This window comes from Microcebus murinus, chromosome 9 (assembly GCF_040939455.1).
Source record: "Microcebus murinus isolate Inina chromosome 9, M.murinus_Inina_mat1.0, whole genome shotgun sequence".
NCBI classification, from domain to species: Eukaryota; Metazoa; Chordata; class Mammalia; order Primates; family Cheirogaleidae; genus Microcebus; species Microcebus murinus.
In genome coordinates this window covers 26,875,204-26,898,681 of record NC_134112.1, presented here as the reverse complement: position 1 = coordinate 26,898,681, position 23,478 = coordinate 26,875,204, and the positions used below count along the sequence as shown (strand labels likewise).

The 23,478-nt window shown below is 39.9% G+C and overlaps 1 protein-coding gene across 4 annotated transcripts in view; it reads right to left on the bottom strand.

The window, feature by feature from the left end:
• Positions 1-408: 408 nt before the first annotated feature.
• SPMIP4 (sperm microtubule inner protein 4) overlaps positions 409-23,478 on the bottom strand; it is a 43,176-nt gene continuing 20,106 nt past the window's right edge. The window contains exons 5-10 of one of the 4 annotated variants that reach the window (XM_012773335.3): positions 21,836-21,865; positions 18,904-19,085; positions 15,851-15,939; positions 5,030-5,204; positions 4,650-4,741; positions 409-1,269 (exon numbers count right to left, since the gene is read on the bottom strand). In XM_012773335.3, coding sequence (XP_012628789.2) covers positions 469-1,269; positions 4,650-4,741; positions 5,030-5,204; positions 15,851-15,939; positions 18,904-19,085; positions 21,836-21,865 — 1,369 coding nt within the window. In that variant the 3' untranslated portion in view covers positions 409-468. The remainder of the gene's footprint in view (positions 1,270-4,649; positions 4,742-5,029; positions 5,205-15,850; positions 15,940-18,903; positions 19,086-21,835; positions 21,866-23,478) is intronic. The other 3 variants (XM_012773336.3, XM_012773337.3, XM_012773338.3) reach the window with 3 other exon arrangements.

The following is a 23,478-nucleotide window of genomic DNA, read 5'->3' as shown; positions in this document are numbered from 1 at the left end:
TTTTCTACCTAATGTTATTTTGTGTAAACAATTACGTAGAGGCACAATGTTCACATAGTTCTCTTATTAAGCTACTATAGTTTGTTACTTATTAAGCATTTGAGTTTTTTACAAATTTTCATGTTTTGGTAGAACAGTGAGATGATGTAAACTTTGTTGTACACATTGCTTTTCATGATTTTGGAAAATTTTCCTTGCAGTATAATTTGAAGATGAGATTAAAGACTATAAATTTTTCTGGTTCTAATATTTTATTGCCAAATTGTTAAACTTTTTTAAGAAGTCAGAACATCACCTTTTCTGGGTTACTCTGACCAGATCCTAACTTAAATTCCTGAAAACATAAGCCTCATTAACAAGGTCATTATGGCTTCATCTAGAAAACAGAATCCAGTAAAATGAAGGAAATTCTGTTATATTTTTTCTTTACTTGCAAGATGCTGGGTTTTGAAGGGAAGAATGAATATCTCAATTATAGAAATAATGAGAATTATGGCCAAAGAATTGGTGTCTCATCCCTGAATGGTCATTATCCCTGAGGTCTTTCTGGTCTTCTAGAATTGATTTAAGGAAACGTTTTTGTGCACCAGTTTTTGAAAAACAGTTCTTAAGGTCCAGCAGGTTGGTGTGAGGTGTGGCCACTCCAGATCTAGGAATCCAGCCCAGAATAGGTTTTGTTTCATCATAGGTTTCCATATTCAAACCCAACTGTTCTTCTGGTTTACTTAAAAAATGATCTAAAGCCAAGCCTTCTGTGTCCAATTCATTTTGTAAAATACTAGGCTTACTAAGGTTAACAGGGTTTGGACACATATCACGTAAGGGATATTTATAATGGTCATAGCGAATGTAATCGCTTGGTTTACTGTACTGTGTGGGTTGGGATTTTAATAGCTGTTTCAAGTACAAATCTTCTGTCTTTTTAGTATCTGTGACTTTCGGAAATGATTTTATGTTGTAAATACTACTTAGATGTTTTGTTGGGTAGTAAGATGGGCGTGTATAGGTAGACAGCAATTGTTCTTCTTTGATCTTCTTTTCAATATCCTTTTCTTTCTGGGTCACACCAGCTGACATGTTATCTCTAAGTGCCATCACTTCTGTACTGGGTACAAAGGTATGAAAATTACACAAAACTCTAGGGGTACAATCCGGGCAGGCAGGCTTTTCCTGGACGGCAGCCTGCAGAGCGCGTCGGTGCTGAGTCGATCTGGCAGTTCGTCCTTCCAAGGGTCTGGAGGGTTTGAAGACAGGATGGAATTTTTCTTGCTGTAGTTGTGGGATAAAAAGGAGAAAAATAAATCAATTAATAAATATGGCATTACAAGGATATTTCTACAAATGGCAGGTAGAAAGTCATACCCATTTCACTGTCTGAGTACATGAGAGGGGTGCAGGAATGTACGTTACAATGTTCTTTGATGTTAATTTAAAGACATTGAAATTTAGGTCCAAATAAACACATTGTTCTCCCTCACTGGTTTTAGCTAATATGGAAAGGGCATATTTTTTATTTGGCTATATAGAAGCTCTTCTATGTAGGAATTCTTTGCTTTTAAACTTCAGAGATATAAAGGAATCACTGGAATAAAACTTCTGCCTATCACCAACAGATGATGTTGGCAGTCGTGTGCAATTATTTAAATCTCAGCCAAAGCCTTTTATATTAGGCCAAAGCAAGAATTCTTAAACCTTGGCTGAATCAGAATCTTCTTCAGAGCTGACATGAAATTCAGCTTCTAAGACCTTCCAAGATTGTGATTTGGAAGATCTGCAGTGGGGCTCAGGAATATACATTTTTAACAAGCAGCTCAGGTGATGCTGAGGCCCATAATGTGCCATGCTTTGAGAAAGGCTGGTCAGAGGTGTCATGTCTGTGCTTCTTTTGAAATGTTTTCTAAATATTACGAACTCATCCATGTCTGGTAACTGTGAAAGCAATGAGTGCATTCAAAGTGCTATATATATGCTGAGTGGGAGAAGGAGAAAGGAGTTGACTGGAAAGGGGCATGAAGGAACTTTCTGGAATCATAGTATTCTGTATATTTATAAGGGTTTGGGTTTGTCAAAACTCAGTGAATGTACACTTAAGAGTTGTGCAATTTCATTCCACCTTAAAAAAAAACTGAAGCCAGGTGTAGTGGCTTATGCCTATAATCCTAGCACTTGGGAAGGCTGAGGCAGGAGGACCATTTGAGGCCAGGAGTTCGAGACCAGTGTGGACACCATAGTGAGAACTCTGTCTCTATAAAAAAATGTTAAAAATTAGCCGGGCATAGTGCTGCGCACCTGTAGTCCCAGCTATTCGGGAGATTGAGGCAGGAGGATTGCATGAGCCCAGGAATTTGAGGTTGCAATGAGCTATGATGACACAATTACATTCTAGCCCTGGGCAACAGAGTGAGACCCTGTCTCAAAAAGTAAAAAAAAAAAAAGAAACAAATATTGGACTCTGGTTGAATATACACATGCTGAATATTTAGGAGTAAAGTATACTAATGTTTATAATTTAGTCTAAAATACATAAAAATAATAAAGTTTATTGGTGGATGGTTAAAGAGATGGAAAAATGGATAGGTTATGTGATATAACAAGTATAGTAAAATGCTAATGGTAGAATCTAGGTGGTGAGTATATGGGTGTTAACTACAAGATTATTTCAACTTTTCTATATATTTTTATAATAATATGTTAAAGAAAAAACTAAAAAAGGATGTATGCATGATGATGGAATTATCAGCAGAGTTAATAAAAATGAGACTGGTGAGAAAAATAACTGTGGCTTGGACTTTAAAAAAATGTACTTAGGAATATCCTTTTGGTTACAACCTAATCTGTTCATAGTTGGAAAAATTTCCATACTGAGTTATTATTAATAACAAATTTGTTAAATTTTTGCTAATCAAGTGTGAGTAAATAATATGAAGAAAATAAAAAACTCTCTTTGACATGCTTTGTTAAATTTGTCATAAACAACAAAAAGATAGGGCTTATCATATCATAATTTAATAGCATGTCTTTATGCAAGAAGCAGTTTTTGCTACCTTTAATTTACTACTGCAATATAATATTTCATATGCATTTTATTACCACTAAAGCATGTTTTCCCAGAGTCTGTTATTTATGTTTTAGTCAGAAACCAGCAAGATTCACCGAAACTTTCTTTTAAACTTCCAACTATTTTAGGTATATTTTATCTTGTTAATAAATACTTAAGTGTTGATTTATTTGCACAAAAATTTTGCATATAATATACTTGGCAAGCATCCTTTGTATAACAGTACATGTATTTCTTTGTAAAAATGATAAAGCTGCTTCCTGAGAATCTAGACCCTCCAGGGTCAAATCTGAGGAAATCTGGACAGGTGCTGAACACACCTGAACACACTTGCTCCTTGCAAGTAAAACACAAAACCAATTAAAAACCCTTCAGTGAATGATAAAGCAGTCTAGGCAGTCTATGGAACCACTTCTGGTGTTATGATTTTATATCACCCTAGGAAATGCTGAAGCTGATGTAAAATGGATACGTTCAGCTCAGTCTTTATGAAGAGTTCAAATTTGAATAATCTTACAGTTGTTTTGTATGTGTCTTTCCATAATTTACATCTTTAAAAATATTATTTTTTTTCAAAATTTGTAGTTGTAGAGAATAAAATGTAGGTCTCAAATAAAACAACATATATGCAAACTATTAGGTCATTTCATTTCATTTACATAATTAAGCCAACAGATTATACCTTCTTAATTAAAGGGCTTGATCATTTCCAGGCCATTTCACATAATCAATTAAAAAGTCTCTATTGATACTTGCAGAGAATTTATTGGCTTTTGGTTGTAATTTAGCCAACTCTCAATTATTGTAACTATCAGGAGGAAGCATTCATCTATTCAAAAGCAATGGTGATGTACAAGATACACAAATATACAAAGATCCACAGAATTTATTAAGAATCTCACTAAATTACTAGCTAAGCCCTATTTTATAAACCAACTCCTTTGTAAGTTATTTTAGCAAGAGTAGCATAGTGGAAAATCTGTTAAAAACATACACACATATACACACAGTGAAGAGGAAAAGAAACTTTGTTTTTCCAAGTAGTAGACAAGGGTATTCAAACTAGTTCAAATGAGTTCAGAATTAACTTTTTTTGTTTTATTTTTTTTATTTTTTTTTTATTTTTTTTTGAGACAGAGTCTCGCTTTCTTGCCTAGGCTAGAGTGAGTGCCGTGGTGTCAGCCTAGCTCACAGCAACCTCAAACTCCTGGGCTCAAGCGATCCTTCTGCCCCAGCCTCCTGAGTAGCTGGGACTACAGGCACAAGCCACCATGCCCGGCTGATTTTTATATTATATATATTAGTTGGCCAATTAATTTCTTTCTATTTTTATGGTAGAGACGGGGTCTCGCTCAGGCTGGTTTTGAACTCCTGACCTTGAGCAATCCGCCCGCCTCAGCCTTCCAGAGTGCTAGGATTACAGGCGTGAGCCACCGCGCCCGGCCAGAATTAACTTTTGAAATGAGTTAAATTTCCCCTTTGCTAGCTTAGTTGCCAATATTCATGACACAAAAAATGGGCAAAGCAAGAAGGAGCTGAACTCCTGGATACTTTCCCCCTAAATAACTGAGAGTTGACTGCAATTACTTACAGGCTCTGGGTCAAATCCTATCTGTCCAGTTAAGTCTGCCACCTCCTTTTCATGGAAATCATCCAGTTCTAGGGGGTTCATGGGCCCCAGACCTTAATGGAAACATTGTCTTATTATTTTGTTATAGTAAAAGAAGAACGCATTTAAAGTTGTCATTTATAGGAAAGCTTACCCATTCCTTTTGTAACATAATTAGAACCAATAAAATGAAAACCAACCCTACCTCCCAGCTACCCATGAAGAGAAACTTACCACCCACCTTAATTCCTATTAGTACTTAGACTGAGAAACAGGGAAAAATATTAGAAGATGAAAGCTTGTAATAGTATTTGTCAAAGATTACAATTTTGTTCCAATTTTGTATTAAAGCAAACTCATACCTGTAAAATCATTAGTGTATGAAGTGAGCCAGTGGGACCTCTCAAGATTTCTTTGTATGTTGGCATCTTTTGCAGAGTTAATATGGTCCCATGAATTTAAAGAAGAGTTTGGAGCGTAGGTTTTAGGAGGTTTTGGGTAGAATACTGGCTTGTTTTTCTCAACACATTTAGGAAACTAGAATATGAACATAAAGATTATTGCTATTACTGTCATCTAGTAGAATAAGGGCTGATTCACCATCTCCGCAGGAAAGGGGCAAAGGAAATTCTAGGCCGAAGTCAGATATTGTTTTTTGTTCATTAATTGCTAATATTCTATAACTGTAACCATATTTAAACACAATATTTTGTCAAAGAAATGGTAGGGTCTTTTCTAAAAGTCTTTTGCCTTAGCAGGGACTCTGATAACACATACTGGAGAAATGTCCCTGCTTATTCTTCCTCCAGTGAAATTTTATTGGAAATACAAAGGGCCCTGAGGTACTCTTTTGGCTAAGGTTAGACAAAATTGTGTGCCTCCTACTTTTCCTTCCCTGCCTGAAATGAAACCATTTGATGTCTTTTATGAATTTCTGATGCCAGTTAAGTCACTGAAATAAAATTTTTATTCTTCAGACATAACTATGGCATTTTATTTTGTATTTTCAAAAGAGGTATGCTTGTAAACATGAGTGAATGAATGTTTCACAGCAGTATTTTTGGTGACGTAGACATTCACCTTTTCTCAGTATCTCTCTTATATTTAATAAATATTTACTGAGCACCTATATGTGCACAGTAGTGGCAAGAAACAGGATGGATCAAATCCTTGAGACAAATCCTGCCATCTGGGAGCATACTGGCTAGTAGGGGAAATAAGGCCTGAACACAAATGACTATAAGATGAAAAGTAACTCTTTTGTTATAAGAGAGATTAAGACAAAATTATTTGGAAGTTCAGAGGAGGAAGAGATTTATTCCACCTGAATGGGGAAGTGGGGCTGGGAGCGGGGAGAGAGGGAGGAGATGAGAGGCCTTGTTAGGCCACAGAAACTGGCATTTGAATGACATGCAGAGATGGGGTTACCAAAGCAACAGCAGGAGCACAGGTATGGATGGTGGTGGCGAGTGTGGGACTGATATTTCTTGAACATTATGCTGCTTGTTTTCCTCATAGCTAGGCCCATGCTTACCATTTGCAGGGCCTGGGGCTAAAAGTACAAATGAAAGTCCATATTCCATTTGTCTAAATAGTTTAATTTATAAGTCAAGCAAATAAATTGTTAAATAAAATATTTTCCATTCTCCTACTTGTTCAGGGATAGAGAAGACAAAATACCTTTGTAACAACCTGGAAGACCAGGTTCAATTTTAGACTTGTTGGACAACTCTGAGTTCTGCACGGGGACATGGTGGCTCAGGAAAAGCCAAGCCATTGGCCCCTGGCCTCAGCACCCCTCTTGCTTTCTTTCTTACCTGCCCTATTTACCCATCACTCCCACTTCTAGCAAACAGCCATGTCATCACCACTCCTTTGGCCTAGAGGTATATACTGGATGGCAGCACTGTCAACCATTGGCAAGAGGGGCCTGAAGAAGATCCCCCAAGAAGGCCCTAGGACTGGGTCCAAAGCCATTTGGCTAGGGAATTCTGTGGCCCAAGATCATGGTCTGGAGAGGGAGACAGGGGAGCATGGGCTGCAGATAGACACATCCTCTTGCTCCCATAAACTCCCTGTCCCATAGGGAGGGGCACAGTCAGAGGAAGACTAGATCTGGGCCCTCTAAAGCATGGGGTACTTTAAAGTTTCTGGGCTTAAGAGTGACACTGCTCATGGCAACCCTGTGAGGTTGGAGTGATCCCGATTTTACATATATAGAGCACTCACAATAGAAGGCATTTGGAATCTGTCTCAAGAAGTATTAAATAACCCATAGGAACCTGTAGCAAATATGTGGCTTACTTACTCAGGGCTAAAGAAAGCCCCTTTGTTCTCCTAATCATTATTATTTGCAGACCCAGCTTACTTGGAAATAAGAAGGACTTTTTTCAAATATTGTTGTAAGGGGCTGGAGTAATCTTGTGTCTTATACTGGCTGAATGAATAGCAGTGACCAAGGACATGAGGAAGAAAATAGGAAATGTGAAATTTTACTGTAGCCTATGATGTCTTGGGAAGTGGTTAAAGAGCCAGGAAACACTGGAAGGGGGAGCTGGTTAATTTTCAGTAGGTCAAGGTGTTGTTACTCGGAGAGAAGAGACAGAGAGAGGGGCTGGTGGCAATCCTTCACTCAGTAGGTGTTCGTTGGTTCGATATATTCTCTAAAGAGGAGAATTTGTATCTGATACAGAAGATAAGTGCAAGGCAGGAAGGAATTCCAGTTCCTGAGATGTAAGTTTCTAGGCAGACAATCTAGTCTATGAGGAAGTGATGTTAGTTGTTTTGAATTTGGAATACAATCTTAGAGGAATAGTACTATATAAATCATGGTTATATTGCCAGTATAGCTCATAAAGTATATGTAACTCATAACTTAAACATTTACTGAATACCTAGTACATGCAAAACTATGTGCTAAGTTTTGAGGGCTCTATGCAAGGCACCCAAACTCCATAAATTGCCATTAAAATAACAGAAAGTAATATGGTTGTCATAAATGAAACAAAAAAATCAAACAGTTTTTTTGTTTTTAGTCTTGAATGATGGGGCTTAACTAGGTTTAATAGGGGAGCAAGAAAAAGTTTATTGTGAAGACCACATTGCCCTTTGGAGAGACTTTAGTATTTGGGGACACTTGTTCTTTCCTGGATCATATTTCACTTAATTCTATTGTATTAGCACCATTTTTACACTAAGAAGTTATGATCAGGCACTTTGTTCATTTGCATATGGAACGATGAGAGACATAGAGAAAGGGAGCAAATAATGTGGCAGAGATATATATATATATTTTTTGGCATCTAGTCAGGACTTAGAAGTTTGAAGGGGGATGAGGATGCACAGTTGCGGAAGGTGCTGCCTGGGCTGGAACAAGGGGAAATGAGGAGGGGGCGAGGCGGGAGATGGGGAGAGAGTGTGGCCTTTGGCAGGTGGGGGGGGGCACAGCGTGGCGGTGATGATGGAGAGGTGGGCTGTGGGTATCCCGTTATGTGGTAAGATGTACTTTGCTGAGGGAGGTGCCTGCATGCTCACCAAATTCCCTCTGGCCATTTGAGGATGGGTGTGGATTGTGGAGAGAGAACTGTCTCGGGACTAAGCAGTGCATCTCTAGGAGAGCGCTGGGCCTTTTAGGCCAGAGAGATGGCAGACAGCTCAAGAAAGAAAACTGCTCTCCTCTGTAAGGGGAGATACAAGTGAGCTCCTTTTCAAAGGGAAGCCAAGTGTCTGTCCAGATACTTAGGTTTATGGAAAACTGGGTTGTCAAGAACATTGTGTTGTAAAATACAATTAACTGGAGGAGAATCAAGATGGCGGACGAGAAACACCGCCAGAAAGAGCGTCTCTGCAGAAAAGACAGATTCTAGCAGAAATTAGAAAAAAGAAGCAAGAAGGCGAGCCTACAGCAGACGAGGGCCGGAAGGAGGGGTACCTGAGACACCGGGAGACTCCACGGGAGGAGGCTTCGGAGCAGAACTGGAAGCTGAGACTGCCGGAGCAGCCCGGAGACCAGCGGGAAGGGTAGGTGGATAAAACACCTTTCCCCTCCCCTGCATTTGGGACTGCTGGTGGACTCCCCAGTGGGTGGAGAGACCTGCGGACACCAGCCCAGAGACAGCCGCTGCCAGCTAGCGGTGAGCCTGTAGCGGACACGGCACAAGACTCCCAAATCCCTGTGCACCTCCGTGTGCACAGACCCGAGCCACGGGGCAGGCACCATATTGCCTCCTTCTCCACTCCGCGGACCCTACCTGCGGCTGCCCAGAGAGACAATATAGCCACCAGCCGGAGGCACCTCCAGGGAACGGGACCTTCCTTTTTGGGACCCTACAGCTGACTAAGGGGAACTCAGACTGTGAGCTCCCTACCCGCCTGCCCTCCCAGGTGCTGCTGGCACTGTGTTCCCAGGAGAACGGTGCTGACTCAGAGGCTGAGAGACACAGACACAGCTTGGGCTCCCTGTGGGTGAATTGGGACCAGAACTCCTCTCCCTGGTGGGGATACAGTTTGAACTCTGGGACCCAGAGGTCAGACCTGCAGACCAGATCCCATGCACCGAGGTCTAGCATTGCCCGGGGCACAGAAGGGATATTTGTGAACAGCCTGCGGAAGTGTGTGTGCCTCCAGGGGCAGATCAGCGCCCTAGAGGGCAACCCTCCCACCAAAGGGAGGCCGTGCGCCCAGCCCAGGCAGCATTTCTGCGCAGGGAACCTCCCCACAGGCATCACAATCTGGGGAGGCCTGGTGACGTGTGGTCTGGACTGCTGGCAGAGGCCCAGGAGTAGCTGCGGAGTTGGGGAGGGTGGAAAGAAGCGAGGCCCGCTCCAGACTGCGGGTCTCAGACAGCCCCACCCCCACAAGCAGACTTTCTGGCTGAGCGGGACCATTCCAGCCCCGCCCTGACAGCTTTTCCTGGAAGCAGAGAACAGAACTTTGACCCCTGCTAATTGCATTGGTGGTGCCTGAGGGCAGGCTTACACAACCCAGCTCCGCCCAGAACAAGAGCTGATAACAGGACACAAAATCAACAGCATAGCCTGTTCCTCCAAGCAAGCGCCACCTACTGACAGGGACAGCATTGTGCACAGCCTTATCACGGCACCCACTGACTCATTATACAGGGAGTGGTCAAATCTCACCCACAGGACACCACCTAATGGCTCAGAAACTAAACAAGGCGTGTGAATACCCAAACAAAAACCAAAAGGAAAGAAACAACAACTGATCAGCATGGGAAGAAATCAGCGAAGGAATTCTGGAAATATGAAGAACCAAACGGAAAATACACCCCCAAAGAGGAGCACCAGCCCCCTAGAAATGGACACCAACCCAAATCAGGCAACCAAAATGACAGAAGAGGAATTCCGTATGTGGATCATAAGAACACTCACCGACCTGCAACAACAACTCAATAACCAACACAAAGAAACCACAAAAAGCCTCCAGGATCTGGAAAAAGAAATGGACACAATGAAGAAAAGTTTAACCGAACTCCTGGAAATGAAGAATCAATTCAGGGAACTACAAAATACAGTGGAAAGTCTCAAGAACAGGGTAGATCAAACAGAAGAAAGAATCTCAGAGCTTGAAGATAACACCCTCCAACTAAATAAAACCATCACAGAGATAGAGCAGAGAAACAAGAGAAAAGAGCAAAGCCTACAAGAGCTGTGGGATTATGTGAAGAAACCTAATGTGAGGGTCATAGGGTTACCAGAAGGGGAAGAGGACAACACCCAAGGGTTGGACAAGCTATTTGAAGATATAATAGAGGAAAATTTCCCAGGCCTTGCTCAAAATCTCGATATACAAGTTCAAGAAGCTCAGAGGACCCCTGGCAGATTCAATGCAAACAGGAAGACGTCACGACATGCAGTCATCAGACTGACCAAAGTATCAACTAAAGAGGCCCTTCTAAGAGCTGTAAGACAAAAGAAGCAAGTGACATACAAGGGAGAGCCAATTCAAATAACACCAGACTTCTCTAATGAGACTTTACAAGCAAGGAGAGACTGGGGCCCCATTCTCACTCTTCTGAAACAAAACAATGCCCATCCTAGAATCTTTTTCCCTACAAAACTAAGCTTCATCTATGAAGGAGAAATAAAGACATTCTCAGACAAGCAAAGTCTCAGAGAATTCACCAAGACAAGACCAGCCCTACAAGCAGTACTCAAAACAGTGTTATCCATAGAACACCACAATAAAAACTCACGAATATAAAAACAACCAAAACCCAAAGATTAAAGGCCAGATAATACAATGGCTCAAGAGAGAAATCAAAGCAACAACATCCAACCCAACAGAATGAACAGTAATCTACCTTACCTATCAGTTCTCCCAATAAATGTGAATGGCTTAAACTCTCCACTCAAGAGACATAGGCTGGCTGAATGGATAAGAAAATACAGGCCAAGTCTATGCTGTCTTCAGGAAACACATCTAACCTGCAAGGATGCATATAGACTAAAAGTAAAAGGGTGGAGATCAGTATTCCAGGCAAGTGGAAGCCAAAAGAAGCCTGGCGTGGCAGTTCTAATTTCAGACGATTTAGTTTTTAAAGCAACAAAAGTAGTGAAAGACAAAGAGGGTCATTATATAATGGTGAAGGGCACACTTCAACAAGAAGAGATAACAATTTTAAATATATATGCACCCAACTTAGGTGCACCCAGTTTCATAAAGCAAACCTTACTGGATCTAAGCAAATGGATTAATAGCAACTCCATAATCACTGCAGATTTCAACACCCCACTGACGGCACAAGACAGATCCTCCAAACAGAAAATTAATAAAGAAATAATGGACTTAAACAAAACCCTGGAACAACTGGGTCTGACTGACATCTACAGGACATTCTACCCAAAATCAACTGACTATACGTTCTTCTCATCAGCTCACGGGACATTCTCTAAGATTAACCATATCCTAGGACACAAAGTAAATCTCAAGAAATTTAAAAAAATAGAAATCATACCATGTACCTTCTCAGATCACAGTGGAATAAAAGTAGAAATCAACCCTAACAGAAACTCACATTTCTACACAAAAACGTGGAAATTAAACAACCTCCTACTAAATGATTACTTCATAAATGAAGAAATCAAGATGGAAATAAAAAAATTCCATACTCCAAAAAAAAAAAAAAAGAATATTGTGTTAATACGTAGGCTCAGCTAAGCTCTAAAAATGGATTTGTTAAAACATTTCAAATAGTCCAAGGTTAGGGAAGTTTATGGCACTTGACCTACGTGATTATACTGTATCTTACTCAGAAGATGATTACAAGGAAGATTTTATCCTAAAGACTATTTTCATATTGCAGAAGCTAAGACCAGATGCGTGGGTTCTTGAGAAACAGAAAGGACCAAAGTCTAAAGCCACTTGAGCAAGTAGTGACATAAACAGCACAGAAGAGTAACATATTAAAACCTATTATTGTTTGCCAGTTGTAAAAGGAAAAGGAATGTTGACTGGCTTGGTTATGGCTGGAACTGGTCTGTGAGAAGAGATCTCAGAGGGAAAAGAGTGGTAGGAGAGGCCCTGATTAGAGTGACAGCAAGTGCAATGATTAGTAATGACTCTGCTGGGGGACAGTATACAAGTCCAAAGAGACAAGAAGTCGGGCAGCTCTGGGGTCTGGGTGGGAAAGAGGTACCTGATCTCTGTAGGTCCCGAAGGCACAGCCTCTATACAGATGTAAAGTGAAAGCGTGAGGGCAAAATGACATTTTAACTACTCTGTTAAAATTAAGCCCCAGCACTTACTTTTTAAAAGAGTCAATCTTCTTATGTGGACTATTCTCCTTTCCCAGGTTACCCATTTCTTAATGTTGCTAGGTCAACAAAGTGTTATAACCACTGGAATAATAGTACTGCCAGTAGCTAATGTTTATTATGAGCTTATCATGTACTAATATGTTGCTGGGTGCTTTTCTATGCATTTCATTCTCAGGACAACATTACCAGGTAGATTTTATTATTCTTTCTGTCTTATCTATGAGGAAACTGAGGTATTATTGAAGGATTAAGTATATTACCTAGGTCATAGAGCTGTCAAGTTTTACAGCCAGGAGCTGAGCCACTTTAAAATTCACACTGTTTACCAATATGTTATGCATATTTTCTTATTGGCTTGGATGGAAAATACTAAAATATGGTTCCTGGAGTTTCTTCTTTTGCAGCTAGGTGATACATTTTTGAAACTGCTTATCAGGTTCTTGGTGTCCCTCCTCCTCTCCTGGCACAGGGTAGAGGAGGAGGAGAGAGAAGACTATTAGCTATAAATAGAAGCTACAGGGCTGGGTGCGGTGGCTCACGCCTGTAATCCTAGCACTCTGGGAGGCCTAGGCGGGTGGATCACTCAAGGTCAGGAGTTCAAAACCAGCCTGAGCAAGAGCGAGACCCTGTCTCTACTAAAAATAGAAAGAAATTAATTGGACAACTAAAAATATATAGAAAAAAATTAGCCAGATATGGTGGCACATGCCTGTAGTCCCAGCTACTCAGGAGGCTGAGGCAGTAGGATTGCTTGAGCCCAGGAGTCTGAGGTTGCTGTGAGCTAGGCTGATGCCATGGCACTCTAGCCCGGGCAACAGAGTGAGACTCTATCTCAAAAAAAAAAAAAAAAAATAAAAGAAAAAGAGAAAAGAAAAGAAAAGAAGCTACCAAGTCCTTAAAAACAAGGCATTCTTGCTATGGGTCCCATCGTCAGGTGATGATTGAATCGATGTGGGATACAGCCAAGGTTGAGAACAACTGCTCTAGCAATAGGAAAGGTAAATATCATCAAAATCCCTCCTTTAATAAAAACAGAACATTACAGATAAAATTGAAGACTCTTTGACTACCACCCCCAATTAAGTGGTGAAAGGCAGGAAAAATGGGAGGACAAGTACAGGGCATTATCTTAAAGATTAAAAAAAGATGAGTCTTCCATCAGGCTCAGTAACAATTTTATATTTTTTTGTCAAGAGAAGTGCAAAACTGGATTAGGGTTAGAGATGAGCCAGAAGAATATCCAAAAGGTCGAAAATGAAGACCAGTTAGAACAGATTAAGAAAGTGGGATTAATCATTAGAGAGAAGAATCATCAACTCTGCCAAAACTATTTATGTACAAAGTGCTGTGGTGGATATACACATAAAACAATATCTTCTCAAAGAACCTGTCATTTAGTTGATGAGACATAAAATGCATGTGAAAAGGTATTGTTTCCAGTATGTGTGGTAGAAGTCAGAAGAAGAAGAAATCACTTCTGCTGGAGCAATCATGCGTTATAAATTATAGTGTTTTCTAGTTTTCAAATCTTTCATATGAGCCTTATATCCTGTGAAATTTGTAGGACATATTTTGCTGAAATCATACAGATAAATTTTATTAATTAAAACACAGAGAAGGGAAGCAATATGCCTAAGATCGCTTAGAGAGCAAAAGGCAATGGAAGACTCACTAGCATATAGGTCTCCTGACCTGGTTCTCTTACCACACAACAGAAACAAGGAGAGTTGAGCTGAGCCTTGAAGAAATGGCAAGTGTTAGGCAGAGAGGCCCCGAGTAGAGGGCATTACAGGAAGGGAAATGCCATGAACCTGTTCCGGGACCAGCAGGTGGAGCCAGGCTGCAGGGGAGAAAGTGAGGCTGGCTCCTTAAGGGTCTTCATACCTCTTTTAAAGCATTGGGATTTACACTCGGGCAGCAGGGGGAGCTGTTGAGGGTGGGTGCAAAGGGGTGTGACATGAGGGAAGCAGGATTTTGATGAACAGGAAGAAAATGAACTGCAGAGTTGGAGCCTTTGGCTATGAGAACATGCAATGATGGGATGGCACCAGAATAACTTCTCATATTTCTGGTTGCTTAGATAGATTTTGCTTAAAAGAATGAGAGAGATCCAGTAAGGCAGATGATTCTTTAAGGATTCTTCTTGATGTTTAACTTTAAAAAGCAAACAGGAAATTGCTTACTTCATAGATGACTGTGTGACACTGCAGTGACCACATGCTGGCCTGCCATAATGAGTTCCCAGGTAAAATTAAAATGTTCCCAACCTTCCATAATCATTATTTGCCTATCTCATAGATGGTTGGATGCAAGGAGATAATACGTTGGGAACACTTGCCACTGTTTCTCACAAACCGATGGTCAATAAATCTTAGCTATTTTCATTTTCAAATGTCTAGATATTTTCATGATTTAACAATTTTTCTTTTTATTCATGTGGAGATATATGGTATAGAGGTTAAAAGCAGAGACTAGAATCTCACAAACCTGAGCTCTGTGATTATGACATAGTCACAAACTCTCTCTTATCTATAATATAGGAATGGTAATCCTGCCAGGCGCGGTGGCTCACGCCTGTAATCCTAGCACTCTGGGAGGCTGAGGCGGGCGGATTGCTCGAGGTCAGGAGTTCAAAACCAGCCTGAGCAAGAGCAAGACCCCGTCTCTACTATAAATAGAAAGAAATTAATTGGTCAACTAATATATATAGAAAATTAGCCGGGCATGGTGGCGCATGCCTGTAGTCCCAGCTACTCGGGAGGCTGAAGCAGAAGGATTGCTTGAGCCCAGGAGTTTGAGGTTGCTGTGAGCTAGGCTGACGCCACGGCACTCACTCTAGCCTGGTCAACAAGTGAGACTCTGTCTCAAAAAAAAAAAGAAAAAAAGTAATGGTAATCCTAACCTTGGGAGATTATTATAAGGGTTAAATGATGTATTATATATTAAGTGGTTAGTGTGTAGCAATGGCTCAATAACTGATAGCTTTTGTTTTATTTTTATTTTTAGACTTGACACAAAAGTACTCATAATGGTTGAAACAATAATAGCTTGTAAATCTTTCTGAAAACCTCCCATTCACTCTGAGCATATTTGGAGTTACTTGATAGATTATGAATCATAAGAATAGGGTTGGGGAAATACACAGTGTGGGAAACACAGTCCATCTCTACCATCTTTCTGGGGGGAACATTTTTTTTTTTTTGTAACTGTGAAAATGTTCCATAGCTGCCAAAAGTACATGAAATCAGCTAAAAAATTGAATTGGAAAATGTGAATCATAGTCAAAATCTTGCATTTTTCATTCAGCTAGAAAATAAAAATAATCTAGTTTTGGGATTTTTATAAACGTATTGAAGAAAAATATTTTTTACTTTCTTTGAAACACACATTTAAAAAGATACTTACGTCATAATATACACCTTGACCTGGCCAAGTCAATGCTCTCTTCTTTGAATCTGTGGGAAAATCAAGCAGTTCATATCTGTAAGGATGACCTGAAAATTCAGGAAAAGTATTGTTATCCTGAAGAAATAAGCACAGTCTTTTATCCAATGGGATTAATAAGTACTATAAATACAAATGAGAGAGGCAGAGATGAATGTTGTTGGTATACATATTAGCTGCATAGTTACAGCTTATAAGGCAAATTCCGCTCTTGAATTCTTGAGCCCTCACGTAAGCAGTGTGTGGCTACATACAGTGAGAATGAGTCTTTAACTCTAGTGCTCTCAGCAGTAACTGGTACATGGCACCAGGACTCCACCTTTCTTGTTAATGACACAGATCCTTATTATGTAAATAATAAATCTTCCCGGATTCTCTTTCTGGTCTCTGGGGGCTCAACAAATACATTTCTATACTACTTATTTTGGCCTTTCTCTGCCTAAATATTAAGAGTTTTCCAAAATTGAATTAGTACTTGCTTACTCAAAAGGTACTAAATGAGAACATTTTAAAGATAACAGCATCTTAGATTTTGGTTCATAATGTTATAAACTTTACAACACAGCATGGCTTTGTTCCCATGATAAGTTTCAGGTTAAAGAATGTTCTAAACACCCATCCTCATATGTAGTAAGAACAGAGGCTGGTGTTTATTGAACATTTACTATGTGCCAGTCACTAAGTGTTTTTTATATATATCATCACATGCATTTTTCATAACATTACTATGAGAAAGATACTATTTTTTCCTACTTTAATGAATAAGGAAACTGAGGCACAGAGAGAATAAATAATTTTTCCAAGATCACACAGCTGTAGGTAGAATTCAAACTTAGGTAATCTGGTTCTAGAACCTGTACTCTTAACCTACATGCTTCTTATTTCTAATAAAGAAGAGTTAAAATAAGTGGAAAAGTAGAAATGTAAGCAATACTAGTTTTTGGAAAGATCTTTTTATAAGGGTTATTATAGTTACCTTTTTAAAATCCCCTAAGAGTGACTAAATGATCAGAGAGAGATAGATGCTTGGAAGAGCAGGAAATTAAGAAGGCAACTTGTTTCTTCAGTCCCTTATCTAAAACTGTACTGAAAAGTGTTTTTATGAAGTTAACACATATTTCTGTGATTTTTTGTTAACTATATGTACTTCATATAATTTCAGAAATCCTCATTGAGGATCGAAAAATAATTTACTTTGACGATTTACTTAATAAGATCATAAAAATTTCAGTTGTTTAGGTATCATATCTTTTTTTTCCCCAAGAGATTTGGGTCTCACTCAATCTCTTGATTGAGTGCAGTGGCATGATCATAGCTCACTGTAACCTTGAACTCCTGGGCTCAAGTGATCCTCCTGGGATTACAGGCATGTGCCACCATGCCCAGCTTTAGGTATCAAATCTTACAGTTCTTTTGCACAGTACCCCCTCTTCCTACTGCCCCAATATATAGTTATGGCACTCGACACTAAACTATCACTCTACTTGATACATTTTCACTACTTTTTTTTTTTTTTTTTTTTTTTTTGAGACAGAGTCTCACTTTGTTGTCCAGGCTAGAGTGAGTGCCGTGGCGTCAGCCTAGCTCACAGCAACCTCAAACTCCTGGGCTCGAGTGATCCTTCTGCCTCAGCCTCCCGAGTAGCTGGGACTACAGGCATGTGCCACTATGCCCGGCTAATTTTTTTATATATATATATCAGTTGGCCAATTAATTTCTTTCTGTTTATAGTAGAGACGGGGTCTCGCTCTTGCTCAGGCTGGTTTTGAACTCCTGACCTTGAGCAATCCGCCCGCCTCGGCCTCCCAAGAGCTAGGATTACAGGCGTGAGCCACAGCGCCCGGCCATTTTCACTACTTTTAATCAATGCTGCCTGGTCTGAGAGGCGATGGAAAAGTTCAGCATGGTGCACACATACTGGAGTCCTTATATGTTAACAGGGCAATAAAAATAATAATTGCTAACATTTATCTCTGTAATTCATGAAGTAGGCACTCATATTTCCATTTTATGGACCAGAAAGTAGAGGCAGAGAAATTCAGAAGGTTTCCCATGGTGCACAGTAAGTGGCAGATTGAGAATTCTAGCCATGCAGTCTGACTCCAAAGTCCATGCTCTTAAGCATTCTGCTATGCTAGAGCTCAAAACACTGCAGTCTGCTAATTAGGTATTGAGGTTGAGATTATGGCAGTATTCAGTCCTTGCATTTTCAGGTACAGAGGAATTGCACTATAGGACAATTCTTGAGTCTCACCTACCTCACAGCCTAAACGCATTCCACACATTTTTACCTTTGACTACCTTGTGCCTTTCTATTGCTTTCAGCTACACTCTCTATCAGTCTTTCTCCAGAGTTGTCCTCTTTGTTTTCACACGTGTGTAGGTCTCCTCGGCAGTGACTGAGGTGTCTAGTGTGGGGGAGACTTGGTGACTGGTGTTGGGATTGCTGTCCTCTCTGCTAAAACACACCCACAAAGACGCCAAGGGTTGAGACTGGAAGAAGATGCTCCAGGGTGTTAAGAGGAACTGAACAAACTGCTCCCATTACTTTCTGAGTCTTATTTCCAGGGGGGAATCTTTCAATTTAATCACTGCTGCTGCACCTACATCCAGGTTCAATCTAATGATTGAACCAAACATCGTTCCTTGTGCTTGCCATCTGAGCTAGGATGGAATTTTAAAAAGCTAAACCATAGGAGAGAGAGAAGGAAGGAAATAAAAACAGAAAATACAGGTAGAATAAAAACCAATTCTACAAAGTTTTGGTTTCCGATTTTACCAAGGGAGGTGGTGTGTAAAGTAGAAAGGTCAGCAGTGTCTGCAGAGTCTGATTTAACTAGTCTTCGGTGGAGTCCCAGCTGATTGTAAAGTGCAGCCACAGCTGAGAACAACTTTCCTAATCTACGCGTTTGAGACTTGAATCCTTTCTGCTCTTTGCTTTCTTTAACTTTATTATTAATAAATCCCCCAAATAAAAGGAATTGATACAGTTCTGATTTCAAATCACATTTTACCTCTTGTCTTCGAAACCGTTGTATCATAAGCCTTGGTTGGCACAGTGGGAGAGAAGGGCTGCTGGGCACGGGCTTTAATGCCAGTGTAGAGGTCCTTAGGTGATGTGAAGGTCGGGAAAGTGGCACCACGAGGAATGTGTGTATGGTAGGGGTGTTCAACTGGATATGATGAGCAGATCTCTCTAAGATTTATTGAGCAAACAAAACAAAACAAAAAAAAAAGAGGGAAAGAAGTGTGATTGAAAAAATTAATCATCAACTATTTATTGGGGCCCTTTTTTTGTTGCAGTGACTATTCTAATCCCTGGGAATATGACAGTGAGACATGCAAACTCCCTGTACTCATGGAGTTAGCATTCTGCTGGAATGTATACTAAAAAACATGAGCTTTTCTTAATTTTGCTAAACAAAACTGAATTTTTAGAATAAATCCTACCTAATTATCAGTGAATAACTTCAAATAATTAGTATAAAAATATAAAGCAAAAGATATATGCATTTTGTGCTTTTAGAATAGTATATAGGAAGAATTTCTAGTTGCTTTTAATTCCTGCTCTTTGTTTTAAGAGGATCCCAGGAGTTTATCTTATTGGATTGTTTTGGGCATTTGGTTTCAGTAACAAAGACTGATCTCTAACCATCTTGGACTGAACTTTCAACCTAGGCTATTTGTTCTTTAAGCAATCAATCAACAAAATATATTGCCTGCTTATGCACACAATACTGTTTCAAAATCAAGAAGCCAAACGTAGCTAGTACATTGAAGGTGAAAATAAGTTAAGAAAACCACAGAGATACCATTTTCTTCTCACTCAGAGAACTGGCAGAGGTTAAAAAACAACCAACCAACCATGTGGGAGCCGTCTAAATTAGAAGAAAATTGAGATTAGGAAGTCCATGGGATACAGAAATGTTGTTTATAATTAGAAAATTAAGTAGAAAGAAGCAGGACCAGTGTTATGGGCAGAATCATACCTTCCCTATCAAACCCATATATTGAATTCCTAACCCCTAGGGCCTCATACTGTAATCTTATGTGGAAATAGGGTTATCACAGATATAATTAGTTAAGGTGGAGTTTCTCTATACTAGAGTAGGGTGGGGCTCTAATTCAGTATGACTGATGTCCTTATAAAAAAGGAAAACCTGGATACAGACAGGCACACAAGGAGAATGCCATGTGAAGAGAAGGCCGAGATCAAATCTGCAAGCCAAGCAACACGAAGGTCGCTGGCACACCACCAGAAGCCAGGAGGGAGGCGTGAAATAGATTCTCACATCCCTCAGAATGAACCAACCCTGCTGCCACCTGGACCTTGGACTTGCAGCCTCCCTCTTTGGAACTTAACCCACCTATAAGCAGAAAGGTGAATCCAAGAAATATAACCCAACAAAAAGGGCTTTACTTTTCATACTGCTCATGAAGAGAATGCAAAAAGTCCCAACCAAGGGTTCTTCATATAGTTGTTTTTAAAAAAACAAAAACCAAAAAACCTAGACCTTAATTTTCATAGCTTTTTGAGTCAGTCATTGCTTTAACTGAAACACAATTTTAAAATGTCAATTTCATATTTTCAGTTAAGACTGACAGAGGACTCCAGCAGCACTGAGAGCACCTTGTGCTCAGATGTCAGTTTCTAGTACCAGTGTCCAGTGAAAGGAACCAGGGTTTCTTGGAGTTATGGCTGATTCTAGGAGCAGGGCAGGGAATATACAAGATGAGCCTGGAGCATCTTAAAGTGCCAGAAAGTGAGGAAATGCTAAAAGCAAAGAAACCCAAACACCACACAATGATGGAGGAAATGTCAAAGGAATACAGGAGTGAACTAAAAGAGCTCCTAATGGCCAATTAGAGTAACAAAATAAAGTGGCATTGGATTACTGCCTGAGTACCAAAGCATAAAATAAATCCACAAATCATGAATATAAATAAATGGTTAAATAAATAAATGGAGTAGAATAGATAAATCTCCTATGCAAAAGAATGCCAAATAATTTATGTAGGTATTCTGCTCTCAAGAAGGTGGAGTGTACTTCCAGACTCTTTAATTGTGGGCTGCACTGTGTTCTTTTAAAGAATGAAGTGGAGAAAGGAGAGAAAAAAGAGTCAAGTGTACATTCAGTGGGGAAACCCAATAAACACTACCTCTGCTAGGAGATTAAAATTAACATCAACAGTAATAAATGATCTTGATAGAATGTACTCTTTTTTTTGTTTGAGACAGAGGCTCGCTTTGTTGCCCAGGCTAGAGTGAGCATGTACTCTTGATATGATGTGATTAAAGTGGCACTTTACTTCTGTGGACTTCCTTCCCAAAATACATCACCCCAGTCTAATCATAAGAAAAACATCAGTCAGACCCAGTTTGGGGGCATTCTATGAAATATCCAATCAATGATCTTCAAAATCATCACGGTCATCAAAACAAGGAAAGCCTGAGAAATTGTCACAGCCAAGAGGAACCCGAGGAGACATGATGACTGAATGTAATGTGGTGTCCCGGATGGGATCTTGGAACAGATAAAGGACATTAGGATAAAACTGAGGAAATCTGAATAAAGTATGAACTTTAGGAGGTAGTACTGTATCAATTTTGGTTCATTCATTATGGCAAATGTGCCATATTAATGTCAGATGTTAACAATAGGGGAAACTGGGTGTGGGAACTCTCTGTATTATCTTCCTAATAATTCTATAAATCTAAAAACTATACAAAAAATTAAAAGTTTACTTAAAAAAAGATTTACAGGGGATATCATTGGAGAGAAATCAAAATAATACTATCTTGGAGTTACATCAGCATCTCGTTGCAATTGTTAAAAAATAGCTTTCATGAAAAGTCCTATCCTCGCACTTGTCTAAGGCATATGGAATGTCAATGTGTGTTTTTTTGATTGTAACAGGGAAGGAAAATATAAGTTGAATACTTACCCTACTGCTGAATTAGGTGGTTTGGGTAACCTAGAATAAAAACAAGAAAGAAGATCTGATTTATATTAAGAGCTTTTTATGGCTTACATTACTATTAGGAACTTGATTAAGAATAATATTGTACCCTATTTTCAAACTATAGTGTCATTAAGATAGTATGTATATGTGTATGTATGTATGTATGTATTTATTTATTTTAGAGACAGAGTCTTGCCCTATTGCCCAGGCTGGAATACAGTGGTGTGATTGATTGCTCACTGCAGCTTTGAACTCCTGAGCTCAAGCAACCCCCCTGCCTCATCCTCCCAAGTAGCTGGGATTACAGGCAACTGCCACTGCACCTGGCTAATTTTTTTTAGTTTTCTTTGTAGAGATGGGGTCTTGCTATTGCCCAGGCTGGTCTTGAACTCTTGGCCTCAAGCAATCCTCCTGCCTGGGCCTCCCAAACTGCTGGGATTATAGGTGTGAGCCACCACTCACAGCCAAGATAATATTCTTTTTTTTTTGGGGGGGGGACAGAGTCTCGCTTTGTTGTCCAGGCTAGAGTGAGTGCCGTGGCGTCAGCCTAGCTCACAGCAACCTCAGACTCCTGGGCTCAAACGATCCTACTGCCTCAGCCTCCCGAGTAGCTGGGACTACAGGCATGTGCCACCATGCCCGGCTAATTTTTTATATATATATATATCAGTTGGCCAATTAATTTCTTTGTATTTATAGTAGAGACGGGGTCTCACTCTTGCTCAGGCTGGTTTTGAACTCCTGACCTCGAGCAATCTGCCCGCCTCGGCCTCCCTGAGAGCTATAGGATTATAGGCGTGAGCCATTGCGCCCGGCCAAGATAATATTCTTAATTAATTTTCTGGATCCCTGAATATTGACAAGACACAGAGATCTGATGGCTTCATGTCTCAGTTGTCTACTGATCAATTTTTTTCATTCCATTTATTCTAACTTCAGTCCTGCTTACCACCCTTTTTGCATTTCTTATTTGTAGCGAAGATACAGGGCTGACTACTTCTAATGAGGAAGAGCTGTAGCTCTTACTGAGCTTCACTCTCATAATTAGGCAGTAGGCAAAGTGCTCTGAGAGAGCCCAACGTCACATGTGTAGCGAAATTACATAACCTGAAGTGACCTGAGTGTGGCCCAGTTGGAGAGGATATGCAAGTACCACGTTGTACTTTGTCCCTTTGCCCAGGGTTGCTGGTCTCTCATGATCGTAAATGTGGCCCAGTCGACAGAGAGAGGCAAGGAAAAAAAACTGACCAAGCTTCTGGAGGCATGCCTTCCGAACCAGTTCATTCCAAGGTTGTGTATTTACAATTACTCTGAACCTTGCATGCCAAGAAATAATATTACAGCTCTGGAAAAAAGTCCACTAAAAAGAGAATTATCCACTTAAATTTGATTTCCACAGTTAGCTACAGCCCATGCAAATAAGACTCTGAAAGATTTCAGGCATGAAAAATTGACAGAATGTTATCAATTTCGTAGTAAAAATCAGTAAAATTGAATACACTGTTTAATTTTTTAGATGCTCCTCCACGTTAGAGGATATTCACTAGAAAGTGGTATGTAAGCCATATAATTTTATTATCCTATAATGTACAATAAATACACAACTCACATGAACCACAAAAGTT